The sequence below is a fragment of the Rhinatrema bivittatum genome, chromosome 14 (genome assembly GCF_901001135.1).
Source record: "Rhinatrema bivittatum chromosome 14, aRhiBiv1.1, whole genome shotgun sequence".
Lineage (NCBI taxonomy): Eukaryota > Metazoa > Chordata > Amphibia > Gymnophiona > Rhinatrematidae > Rhinatrema > Rhinatrema bivittatum.
The window spans coordinates 55,977,718-55,990,748 of NC_042628.1; the positions used below are offsets into that span (position 1 = coordinate 55,977,718).

General features: G+C 47.3%; 1 protein-coding gene across 1 annotated transcript in view; it reads left to right on the forward strand.

Annotated features, from left to right (window-relative positions):
* The window catches only part of CADM4 (cell adhesion molecule 4), a 300,944-nt gene extending 289,957 nt beyond the window's left edge, over positions 1-10,987 (forward strand). Inside the window, 2 exon segments of the mRNA XM_029577123.1 lie at positions 2,154-2,282; positions 10,865-10,987. Coding sequence (XP_029432983.1) covers positions 2,154-2,282; positions 10,865-10,974 — 239 coding nt within the window. The 3' untranslated portion in view covers positions 10,975-10,987.
* Positions 10,988-13,031: the final 2,044 nt, after the last annotated feature.

Here is a 13,031-nt window from a genome sequence, read left to right on the forward strand (position 1 = left end):
TAGGCTGGCAAGTGGCAGAGTTATCCAAATAGTTACTTGGATAAGCCGAGTATTCAGTGAGACAAGTCTCCTGCTGAGTATACTCAGCTAAAGTCATCCAAGTTAAGTTTCTCCAGATAACTTTGGACCTAACTGGCTATATTCACATTTGAAAAAAAAAATGGAATAGTCAAGCAGACCCTATCCCCATCCAAAATAATTCTAAAATATGTCAGCGCCTAATACCCAATCCCCCCCCCCCCCAAACTCCCAAAATAATTAAACTCATGTCGGCACCATAACAGCCCAAGGCTCCTACCCAGAATCTTCCTAGAAAGCTGTCAAACAACACTGGATGCAACAGGGAGTGCAGTAAGAGTTGACCACCTTCCAGTCCAACCTCGGGGGTTTGGGGGGTTCTGGTAGGCAGGAGGGTGTGGTAGGAGGGCAAGTTGGGCTCTGGACATAAGAACATAAGAAATTGCCATGCTGGGTCAGACCAAGGGTCCATCAAGCCCAGCATCCTGTTTCCAACAGAAGCCAAACCAGGCCACAAGAACCTGGCAATTACCCAAACACTAAGAAGATCCCATGCCACTGATGCGATTAATAGCAGTGGCTATTCCGTAAGTAAACTTGATTAATAGCAGTTAATGGACTTCTCCTCCAAGAACTTATCCAAACCTTTTTTGAACCCAGCTACACTAACTGCACTGGAGCAAACTAACTTTGTTATCTGCTGGGGGTAGGGAGCCCTTGGATCACTATGGTGGCCGACTTTGCTTAAATTATGCTGGGGGTTGGGGAATTAGGTACTGGGTGCCAACATTTGGGGGTTTTTTTTTATTGTTTTGGAGGGTAAGCCTGCTTGGGGGGATTGGGCCTGCTTGACTTTTTTTTTCTGTGAATTATCCAGCTATATTTGAATGCAACCAGTTAGATCCAAGGTTATCTGAGTAAATGTAGCTTTAGACCTGCTCTGGACCGTAACTAGACTTACTCAGATAAATGTATCTGGGTAGCAGTGAATATCAGTGCTACCTGGCTAAATGTGAGCCTTTTTATTTTATCTGGGTAAGTTTTAACCAGGTAATGACTTATCCTCTCAGTTGTCCAGCTCAGTCCCAGACTTGGCCGGATAAACCTTTTGAATATGGATCTCTAAGTGGCCACAAAGTAGAAGTAGAAACATGCAGACAAGTGCACTGAAAGCTCCAAGAAGCCGGCTCTGGAGAAGGAGAAATGCATTCCCTCCTGTTCTATGCAAAATGCAGGGCAAGAAGAGATTCGCAGTTCCCAAAGCTGGCAGACAAAATCAAAGACTTCCCACAAAATAAGCAGGAAGAACCCTGTATAATCCTGGGGGAAAGTGCCGAGACGATAGCAGTAAAATATGCTGGATTGTGCCTCCAAGCCAGAATTATAAACTAAGCAGAAAGAATACTGACCATCATGAGAAACTTGGAACTCGGGCTTTTATTTCTCTTCTGTACTTTGTTATTCTTTTCTTTTACACACATACAAACTGTCGTGCCAAGGAAGTTTCTCAAATCTTGAGAGCGAGAGTCAGGGAAGATGGGTAAGGACCATGGACAGAGCCAGGAGAAAGGATGAGATGGACGGGTCCTGTGGATTCCCCTTCTGGACTGGGACCTCATGGAGCTACCGTAGATAAGAGTGCAGTGACAGAAATATTAACCTATCTTTGCACTTCTACCCTGCCTTCTTAATCCTGAAGGATTACCCAAAGTGGCTAACAACAAATTCGTAATCTGTAGGACTTTTCTTCCTGTCTATGCCTGCAGTATCCGCTGCAGTTACACCCAGGAAGCTTAGGGAGTGATGAGAGTGTGAACGTGCTGGGGTGAACGAGAGAGGGCAAGGGACTGTGACTTTGTAATTCTTTCCTTTCACCAATTTTAGGTATGACTTTGGCAACACCTAAGAGCTGGAAGGGATGATCCCCTTCCTTTGCTTTATCAACTTGTGATTTCTGCAGTTCTGGTCCCTGTGATCCGAAATCTGAAGATCAGAATCCTGCTCACGCACCCAATGCTAAGCTCTCTTTCTCTTCTGCTTCTTTCCCTCCTTCCTGTCCCCTGTATTTTCTGCCTCCCTTCTTCCTTTTTACCTCTACCTCTTTCCGTTCTCCCACCTCCCTCCCCCATCTACAGACCCTGGGGCTATCATCGAGGCTCACACGTCCGTCCCCTACGCCATCATCGGGGGGATCTTGGCCATCCTGGTGTTTCTGGTTATCTGTGTGCTCATCATCATGGTCTGGTGTTCCGTGCGGCAAAAAGGTAAGCCTTCCCTCAGCGGGGCCATCACCCCCCATGCCCAGCCCCAGCTCCTGAACTCACTGCCACCTCACGTAGCCTCCTGCCTTGTGCATCCCTCCACCACCACTACTTTGGGCACCTGCTACCTCCTGAACCCAAAAGTATTTATAGGAAGGACCTGCAAAGAATAAAATCCACTGCAGTTTGCCCACTGATTCTTTGTTTTATGGTGCTTTTTAGAAAAATTACATTTCTGGGGGGAAAACTTGGCTTTCCGTGCATCAATATTGACACATTTTGCCAACACCCCCTGTGGTCTCTGCCCTCCAAGTAAAATCATTAAAAAGAAAGAAAAACAGGTTGGAAGACCCATGTTCAGTTCCCCTCCTGGCTTCTGGTTCCCAAGTTGGCTGGGGCTGGAGATGCTGTGGAGACAGCATTCCCAGCACCTGGGTGAGGAAGGAGTCTCGCCCACTGCTCAACAGCGACCCCTAGTGGCCAGGCTTGAGGTCCACAACAGCTGGTTTCTAGAATGAGCCCGCCACAATCTGTGGTTCCTGGCTGAGGACAGACATAGCAGTGGCTGGGCTGAGTCAGGGGAACATATCAGTGTGGAAGAAAAGCCCATGTGGTTGTGCATGAAGGTTCCTAGGGCTGTAGCCCCAGCTGAGGCTGATTCCGGTTGAGCTGGAAGCCCTCAAGAAGGAGGATCAAAATTACTGGTCCAAAGAACTAAAGAAAGAAAGGTTTCCTTATTTTGTTAAGGGCCAGCAGGGCTACTTTTATGTGCATTTTGCTTTTGCGTGGGTCTGGCTGTGCATTCTCAAGGTGTTTTTTCCCACCCGCATGGTCACCTGACAGGGCGTCCTCGACAGGAATTGTGCATGTGGGTCAGATGACTGTGCTGCAGGCCTCAGAGGAGGGATGTTTAGCGAGCTTTCTAGAAGAAGATTTTGCTTTGCTCTCTGTGTCAGGGCTTCCCCCATCGCCTCAGGAGTACCCTCGGTCTTCCACTCGCAAGCTGCATTTTTACCAGTGTTTTGCTGTGGTGTTTGTCTCTTGTTAAGCTGTTTTCATAGTTTGGCTTTTCATGGTTTCCCTCTTGGCATCCTTGGTTAAACATTTTGGGCTTTTTTCAAGTTTTTGACCTTTTTTTGTCATTGTCACCTCAGCCACTCCCTTCAATTGAAGCAATTTTTGCTTCCCTGACTTGTGTTTACTTCTGTCTGTGGCTAGGATGGGTTTTTCCTCTGGCATTTTGTCATCCTTATTTCTGGGAAGAAAACCCCATATTCTTCCCTCGGTCTTGCTTCTGTTATTTTTCTATCAGCGATGTCATAGGCAGATCAGTGCATTAAGCAGGATACCCAGGAGCAAGGACCACGACATCTCCAATTGTGGCATCTGTGGCCAGATGCGACCCAGAGCAGTTTTGACTTTTTCCCACCTCATGTATCAGAATGAGTCCAGTTGTGAGCTGGTTCTGAAGCTTGTTCAGGTCCTGATGGTGGCTATACCCAGCTGAAGAGGACTTCATCTGCTTTGACTTTTCTGCACAAGGGTAGGGCTTGAAGTGAGAAATCTTCCTGTTCTTACCATATGAGCATTTTGAATCAAGAAGTAATATTAAGCCTGGATGGAAACTTTGATGTCTCATTGCTTACCACTGATGCTCGGCTCCCAAAGTGCCTTGTGCTCTGAAGTAGTTGAACTCAGATGACAATCCAGCATCTCAAGTTGGACCTGAGCCTCACTGTGCTCCTAGCAGTGACTCACCTGTCTTCCATGATAACTATTTTCAGGCAGTCCTCAATATTGTTAGGGGAATCATGCCACACAAGGTTCAACCAGGTGATACTGGAGATTTTCTCAAAGTGTTTCAGAGCATCAAAATGTCTGCTTCAGCTCTGTTGGCAGCCTTGAGTGATCCTCCCCCAGCATTTCAGACCATGCCTTTGGCACCAGACGTGTTTGTGTTATACTGATCTGGCTGTCCATGCCAGTGCTGGCATTGACCATGGCAAGGGCTGTTTCAGTTATCTTACCACAAGGAATTGCACCATTTATGCACACAGCCTTCATCCATGGCAGGTATACTAAAAAACTGATGTCAGGTCCTGTCCCTAAACTATGTGCTCCTAGGCTGGGTCTTCTCAGCTTCAGCTGACAAGAGGAATTGAAGATTCTGAAAAAGCTTCAGATCTTATTACCCAGAGAAGGAAGACCTTGAAGACCACTTTCTGCCAGATTTCCTCTCAAAGACGTGTTTGTGCCTTGCTAGAAATCAATGTCCACCAAAGGAGATTCCTCTTCCACTTATCTCCAAAAAATGTCTTTTGGTTTAGAAGCCTCACAAGCTCAGAGCATCTCTTTTTTGTCTCCTGAAGAACCTGATATGCCTAAAGAGTTAGTGACTGTGCTTGTGTTCTTAAGTTGTGGAACACCCCATTCATTGCATCCTCAATGACCAGTCAGCTCCAAGATTGGACTGCCAGCAGCACCTACACCAGAGTGTGGTGATTGGTTTGACTTTCAAGAAAACCAAGAAATCAAAGAGGCTTGATTTGAGTAGAACAACAGTTTTTACCAGAATGTTGCATTCTCCTTCTGTTATATCCAGACTACTAGGCTTTTGGCTTCTAGAAGGAAGTCTACCAGGAAGGCACATGAGTTTAAATGGAGGTTTGCCATCTGGTGTGAAAGCAAGCTTCTCGATTCCTTTTTTCATCCCACACAAAATCTTTTTGAGTATCTTCTGCATCTCTCAGAATCTGCTTTGAAAACTAAATCCTAAAGAGTTCATCTTAGTTCAGGTGCCATCTGCCATCAATTTGCAGACAAAAGTCTGATTTATATTTAGATTTATGTGGAGCTTGCTTCACCTGAAGCCTCCTGGGACATCAACTTGATATTAAACCAGCTAATAAAAGCTCCTTTTGAGCCTCTTAACACTTGTGAACTCGAGTATCTGATGTGAAAAGTTGCTCTTTTTGGTGGCGGTCACTTCATCCCACAGGGACAATGAGCTCCTGGTCTTAGAGTCCCATGCACCTTTCACTAAATTCCATTGAAACAGACTCCTGCTTCGCAAACCGTCCCATATTCTGGTGTTGGACTTCCACTTTAAACAGTCAGTTGTCCATCCACCATTCCCCACTCGCCCTTGTGAAGAGGAGGGGAAAGGCTGCACGAGGGCACATGCAGGCCTGCAGGCCAAAGCAGATTGCCACCAAGGAGCTGCCCCCACCCCCCTTTCCTGTGAGCTGAAGTGCTGATTTTGTTGTTCCTTGGCTACCACCCACCAGTCCCGGCCAGGCTGATAGAAAAGTGATACAGATTTTCTGACCTGCTTCTGCTCAAGTCAAATAGCGGATCTGAACTGTGTGGGAGAGAGGGCAGCCAACAGCAGCAGCAGCAGGTTACAAACACCAAAATGCCAGTGCCGTTCTCCTGCCAGCCTTGCCAGGCTCAGAGGGAAATGGAAGAGAGGGGAAGGGGACAGTGGAAGATGAGGGAGGGAGAGTCCCTGGAGGCAGAAGCTTGAACTTTCTAGGGGAGAGCAGGAACCTAAGGATTGAGTGGAGGGGAGGGAGGTGAGAATAGGGACGCAGGAATTGGGTGGGAGGAGAGCTGAGAATGGGATTTGACAGAGTCTCAGAGATTGGGTGTCACCAGAATTTAATTTTTTTTTATATTGTGAGTTGTAAGGGGAAAACTTCTATTTGTGTTCTGCATCCATTGTTGGGGGTGTTTATATGAGAACAGGGTTTATATCAGGGTTCTGTCCCATCCTGTATAAACCCCAGACTTGTGGTGTCCAACCTTCTGAGGGGTTAGGAGAGCAGGGGGCATGACATCAACAGTGCCTAGGGACAACAAAAAAACAAAATTTCCTGCTGGAGGGGACAGATAAGTGGGGGACTGGATAAGTATCACATTGGGAGGAGCAGGGAGATATCCTGGAAGAGGCTACAGACAGTGTCAGGGGTGAAGGATAAATTGTTAGCTGTTAATTTACTTTCCTGGGAGTCCTGCTAGACCATTCATTGTATATGGGGTTTCCCTCCTCCACGGATGTCAAAGAGAGAGGACACACATCTTTTAATGACCTCACTATGGGATAAAAGACGATGGTTCTGGTCCAATACCAGTAGCCTACTGTGAAAGTGCTGTGACAATGAGAAATTCCCCCTAATGCCACTTTCTTGAAATACATTGTACCAGTTCTAAAGGACCACTGTGAGTGAGAAGAGGTAAGATGAGTGAAAGACAGAGAGAGGCAGGAGAAGGAGAGTGCTTCCAGGCACACCTCACATGCTGCCCATAGCCTCAATGATTCTCTTTGCCCTTGTCTTTCTGGGCAGAGAACTGAACCGGTCTAGCAGGACTCCAGGAAAGTAAATTAATAGGTAATAATTTAGCCTTCTTTATCATCCTGCTAGACCATTTATTATATGCTTACCAAAGCTCCTCGTTACCGGGGTGGGCAGAAGGGCCTCAAAAGTAGCATCTGCCTTGGTCTGTATAACCAACTATTGTGTTGCCTGAGAAAGAGCAAAAAAGTGACCAGACAGCTGCCTTGCAAATTCCTTCCAGCGAGGCCCAAGTTGCCCAGGCCCAGGATGAGCCTTGTGCTTGTATAGAGCGAGGCTGGAGTGCTATTGGCAGCTGCTAACTAGATATAGTGAGAAGGCTGATGGTATTGCCTCCTTGATCTATCTGGCTGTGGTGACCTTAGAAGCCACTTAACACATTTTTGGGTGCCAAACAATACCACAGAAAGCTCATCTGTTCTTCTACAATGTTGTCAAAAGAATCCGGTGTACATCTAATAGTTGCTGATCCTCATTTCTCTAGACATCCACCACTGCTGAGGGCAGGAAGGGGTCTTGATTTGGGTAGGAATAATTGAACCGGACCTTGAGAAATTCCTAGTTAAGGATTTCTGCAGGACTGAGCCTGCTGCTCTGTCTTAACTGAGCAAATTCTTCAAGGAAGCCCATTTCTCGAAATAGCCCTCCATGGATGCCTATTTTAGTGGCCCAAGGGGCCACCTGCTCAAAGCCCCTAGCATCCGAATGAGATCCCACTCTATTCACAACACAGCCAGACTATTTCAGAGGTCCGATGGCTCTCTGAGCTGACTTGGCACTTATAAGCCCGACATCTAAATACGGGTGTGGCATAATGCCTGCGTATGCAGGGCAGCCGCCACCACCACCACAGCCTTGGTGAGGGTTTTGGGGACTGTTGCTAGGTCAAAAGCCATCCCTTGGAACTGGGCATACTCGCCCAAAACACAGAGCCTTACAGGGCTCTGGTGATACCCTCAGATGGGAATATGGGAGTGAGGTTCCACTAGGTCCGAGGTCGCTAGGTAGTCTCCTGGTCTCACCAATGATATCCCCGACTGCAGCCTCCTTGCAGAAGTGGGGCACCTGTAACTAACTGTTGACCCCTTCTTTTTCTTTTTAACCATATTGAGCAGGTGCCAGGACTGTTGTCTTGTTGGGGCCTCTGAAGTCAGAGGCCTGGAGGGTATCCTCACCAGTTGTACCTAGCCCCTGCCTAAAGTGTTTCCATCTGGGCTGACTGGGGCCTACTGAACCCAATACTGAGTGGCTCGGGCCCCATTGCCTCCGCAAATGGAGGCTCACAGAGTCATTGCCTTAAAAGGCCCATTTCAGTGTTGCCTACAATATTCTGTCCTGTCCCCATCCCCTCCCTTCTACCACAATGACGGCCTTGAGCATGATTGCTGAAACCAAGCACCTGCTAGGGCTGAGGAGGCTACTCCTCTCCTCCTGCGGCAGAGGATAGCTTTGCTTAATACTTTTCCCCCTATTCTTGCTCCTTTTCAGGGTATCTACTTCAGTAAGTACCCCACCCCTGAAGGCGACACCCTTGGTGGCTTTTTAGTATCCTGGAGGTCCCCTTTCACTGTGATTTTTTTTTTTTTTTTTTGCGGAAGTAAGAGACAGCACTAGAGAGTTATTTATTTATTTAGTGATTTTTTTTTATATACCGCGGCACGTTAATAACATCACCTCGGTTTACAATAAACAAAAATTAGCAACAAGCTTTACAGACAATATTTGCTGACTCCTCTATCCAGGATAGGCATATTATGGTGGAACCATCATCATCTAATGCCAACTCCCCCTCCTCCCCCAGTGTGGTCTGGGTTGATTTTCCTCCAGATCATGATGCTTCCCTGGAGGTCTGGGGGCTTGAAAGTCCCCTTGAAGGGGGTTCTAGATTTTCTTTCAGCCCCCTGTCTGCTGTCCCTAGGGGGCGAATGCTAAACTTTAAGGAACCAGAGACACTACAGCAGAATGCGTAGGTCCTTGCATGGCTAGATAAGCTTTCTGCATTAACCTAATAAACACCCCAGGACCTAGCCCTCCTAGGTCCTGGGGTGTTGGGGAGGGAGCTTTCCCCAGATCTTATCCTGGGGCCCTAACATACCTCTGAAGGGAAAAGGAAATTCCCTTCCTTGATAGTCCTGATCTGCTTTGTCTGTCCTGAATCAGACAAACAGCGCTGCTCTAGATTGCTGTTTCCTAGCTTGAGGGCCAAGTGATGGGTTTTCACCCTAGAGATTCTCTGCTAGGTTCTCCTTGCGGCAGAAGGCCCTCTGCAGGGATGGGCACCTGCTTGGCTTTGCAGCCAAAGCATTCTCAACTCCCATGTGTACTCCAAGTTCAATAAACATGTGAAACCTGAGCCTATAATACTGCAGAGTTGTAAATTGTACACGCTCTCTTTAAGGGCTGCTAGGACTGAAATTGCCAGCCACCAGGAGGGTGTGGCAGGCAGCCCATCTGCTAGAGCCCTTCAGCTCTTAGCCCTGTCTTGCAGCTGGGAGATAAGAAGTCTTAACAACTGAGAAGAGAAGTTGGCAACTTTCTGATATATTTTTGTCCAAGACTCTACACTTTAGGTTACTTCTATAGCACAAACTTGCTGTTATCTCATATATCAGTGTGGACTTATTTGTATCTCAGTGAGCACATGCATTTCCCTGTGTTGTGTAAGGGAAGGCAGTGCTAGAACATGAACCCCAGCCTCTTTTATTTATATTCCACTTTTTGTACTTTTTTTTTTTTCAGTGCTTCAAAGTGGATTACATTCAGGTACTGTAGGTATTTCTCTATCCCCAGAGGGCTTACAATCTAAGTTTGTACCTGAGGCAATGGAGAGTAAAGTGACTTGCCCAAGGTCACAAGGAGTGACAGCGGGACTTGAACCCTGATTTCCTGGTTTATAGCCCATTGCTCTAAGCACAAGGCTACTCCTCCACTCCCTACCCCCAGGTCTCTTGTTTACTGGGCCAATGCTTTAACCAACTAAGCCTGGGCTGCTAAATCAGGGTCAATGAGATGAAATATATGCACAATGCAGCCACAGGAAAAGCCATTTGGGCCACTCTCTAGGCCTAGGGCAACAACGGTTCTTTCCCTCATGCAGGAGGATCATCTGTAGCCCCATAGGACATTGAGCTGTACTGTAATAGTTTGGTAAATCTTGTAATATTATACAATGGGGTACTTTGTACACTTATACTGTATATTGCAACGTTAATTTGCAGCACCCCAGAGATAGCCAGAAACCAGCACCACTGTGAGGAGTTGGTCTTCCCTTTGCCTGCAGTGAATAAGCACACTCAGCGGATGCTCTCTCCCAGCTGTGTGCACACCCAAGCAGCAGACGTCAAACAACATCAGATAGCCATGCTTTGAATTATTTTCTTGCCACAGAATTAAAACGGTTCAGCTGCTGCTTACCACCTCTAGAGAGCCACTGCCTGCTGATACACAGACATGGCTTCTACTTACTTCTGCTGCTCCTTTGCTGGGGAGAAGGAGTAGGGGCAGAAAGAGAGAGAGAGCAGATCTGCAGGGGATTTTTTTTCTTTAAACAAGGAGTTGCCAGGTTCCTGAGGATCCAGGAACTGCTCTCCAGAGGCTCCACAGACCTCCCCCAGGGTCCTGGGATAGCCGTTGCTCTCTGGAGGCTCCACAGACCCCTAAGGTTTCTGGGATAACCTTCCAGGGTTCAACCAAGGCAGGCCTTGGTTGAACCCTGTTAGGACATGGTAGTTCTGACTTTAGGGTGTGTCAAGGTCCATGCTGTCCATTGCCAACCCAAGTGGCCATGACTTAAGAAGTTTGCAAGGCTTCAGCATGAAGCTCCATCCACACATTCCCTGGTCACCTTTGCCTTGATTCAGCATCCTGCCAGGTTTCTAGGTTTCAGCTTCTTCCCTATCTATGACTCCCACTGAGTCTGCTTATTAGCAGAAACAGTAAAATTACTTACCTGTAATTGTCTTTCTCTATTAATAATAGCAGCTTCCTGGGAGTCACAGGATCCTGTGGTATTTTTTTGTTAGCTATGCTAATCATTAAACGAACTGGCAGCAGGCAGGATTGCTATTCTCTGGACAGGAAAGTGTCTTCCAGAAAACTCTCTGGCCTTCCTCTGACGCCCGCAGCCCTGTTACATGTGACGCCACAGAGTTGCTGTTATTGGAGAACGATAATTACAGGTACATAAATTTCACTTTCTCCCTTTCCTGCCTCCCTCCCTTCCCCTGCCAGGCTCGTATTTGACACATGAAGCCAGTGGCCTGGATGAGCACGGAGAAGCGCGGGAAGCATTTCTGAACGGCGGCGATAGCCACAAGCGCAAAGAGGAGTTTTTCATTTGAAAACAAACAAACAAACATAAAAAGAAACTGAGCACATCATTGAAGGGACTTTTTTGTGGGGGAGGGGGTGGGGAAGGAGACTTTTTTTGAGGGGGAGAGGTGGGCGTGTGTGTGTGTGGGGGGGAGGGACCAGATTAAAACAAAATGACAAAAACTTAAAACCCTCCAGAAGGAGCCGAAGATTTAAAGAAACGAAAGGAAAAAAAAATCAACACAAAGGACTTTTGATTTTTTTTTTTGTTTTTGGAGGCGATGTTATTTTTTTAAATGGGAAAAAATGAAAAATAAAGAGCAGACAGAGAGGAGTCCATGCTGGGCTGGGATGCAAGAGCCACGGAGGGCGAGAGAAGAGTCATGGCGAGGGAGGAGGGCGCAGGGGGGGCAGTGGGCTTGGCGCTGAGGAGACGTCTTATTCAAACGTTGAGAGAGCTGAGGAAAGACCAGCAGCGACTTTTCCCTTCGCTGTGCAAACAGTGTATGCGTGTGTGGCTTTGTCTGGATGTATTATGCCTGTTTGTATGACTATCTTTTTTTTTTGCATGTGGACTTGGGCACATGTGTGAATGTCTTGAGTACGTCTTTGTTTAGGTTTGCCTGTATTAATGTGTGTGTGTGTGTGTGTGTGTGTGTGTGTGTGTGTGTCCTTTGGTGGAGCGCCCTGAGACCCTCTTACCACACTGAGGACCTGCCTCTTGTGCATTCCTTCACATGGGAGCTGCTGTGCACAGCATCATGGGCTGAGGTGCTCCAGGAGAGGGCACTGTGACCTACCAGCTCAGGAGAAAATGCAGCCTGAGCTTCAGCATCCATTTCTGCCATGCAGAAGCCAAGTGCACAAGAAAGGGGCAATTTAGCCAGACACAGCCATGGGGATTAACATGCCTCATTGCATGCTGCCAAATAGGGATAAGAGGTGAGGGGTAAAGTGGGAGAAAACCCCAACAGACCAAACTGAAGGATAATCCCTTCAGACCCTGCCCCCAGCTCAATGATCATGAAAGAAATTGATTTTGCCCAAATCTACCGGTAATTATTAATAACAACAATTGCATGTGTGGTTGGAAAGATTTGGGACCTTGGCAGGTGAAATGAATGATGCTTCCTTGGCATCTGGCTTACATGGTTGTCAGTTTTAAAGGAGGGAGAGAGAGCAAGAGAGCAAGAACAAAGGAAAAGTAATCAAAATCAACATCTTTGCAAGGCCTGTGGGTTGTGCAGAAGGTTGCCATGTCATTGGGAGAGTTCGAGCCAGTCAAGCTTGTGATTTCCCTAAACAAGGCAGGAGCTACAGGTTCATGGATGCAATGATTCAGTTTGGGATCTCTTCAGGTTTCCTTAGCAGGCTCCAGATTTTGAACCTAAGAGACAGCTTTTCTCTTGGCTGGGGACTTCAAGAGTAAAGAGAAGGCGCGGCCTGGGAGGAGCAGCCGCGTCTCTCCCACATGTGCTGCCTCTTCCCTTCCATTCAGCACAGTGCGTGCACCAGAGAGCCAGCATTCCCCTCTCTCCTCCACAAACATGGCAGAGGGACAGAAGGGCCCAGGGATGGAAGGGAAGAAGGACAGAGGGTTACAAGAGAGGAAAGAAAGTGACAGAAGGGCACAAGAGATGGAGAGGAGGAATGGGAAAAGACCGAAGGCCAGAAGGTGGAGTAAAGGGAGGGATGGGGATACATGAAGATGCAGAGAGCCACGGAGTGAGAGATTGGGGGAGAGGCAAGAGTGAAGCAAGGTCCGTGGTGGTGGGATTTTATTTAACATGGACCGTTTTTATTAGCATATGTTTAGTGTCAGGGTTTCCAAAATTCCTGCTCAGGTGCCCAAATGGGCTAGCACCACCTCTGCTGAAGGCACTGGTGCGCCTGTCTTGCAGATAGATGCATTAGACTGAAGGACCCTCCCGGACATGGGATGGGAAGGGGAAGGAACTTTATAAAAGGTGACAGTCCTAATTAGCAATAATCCTAATTAGTAGCCTACATGGCAACTTCTGGCACCATCATTGATTAGCAGAAAACCCCAGCTGAATTTTCCCTCTTCCCTGCTGATCTAAGGATG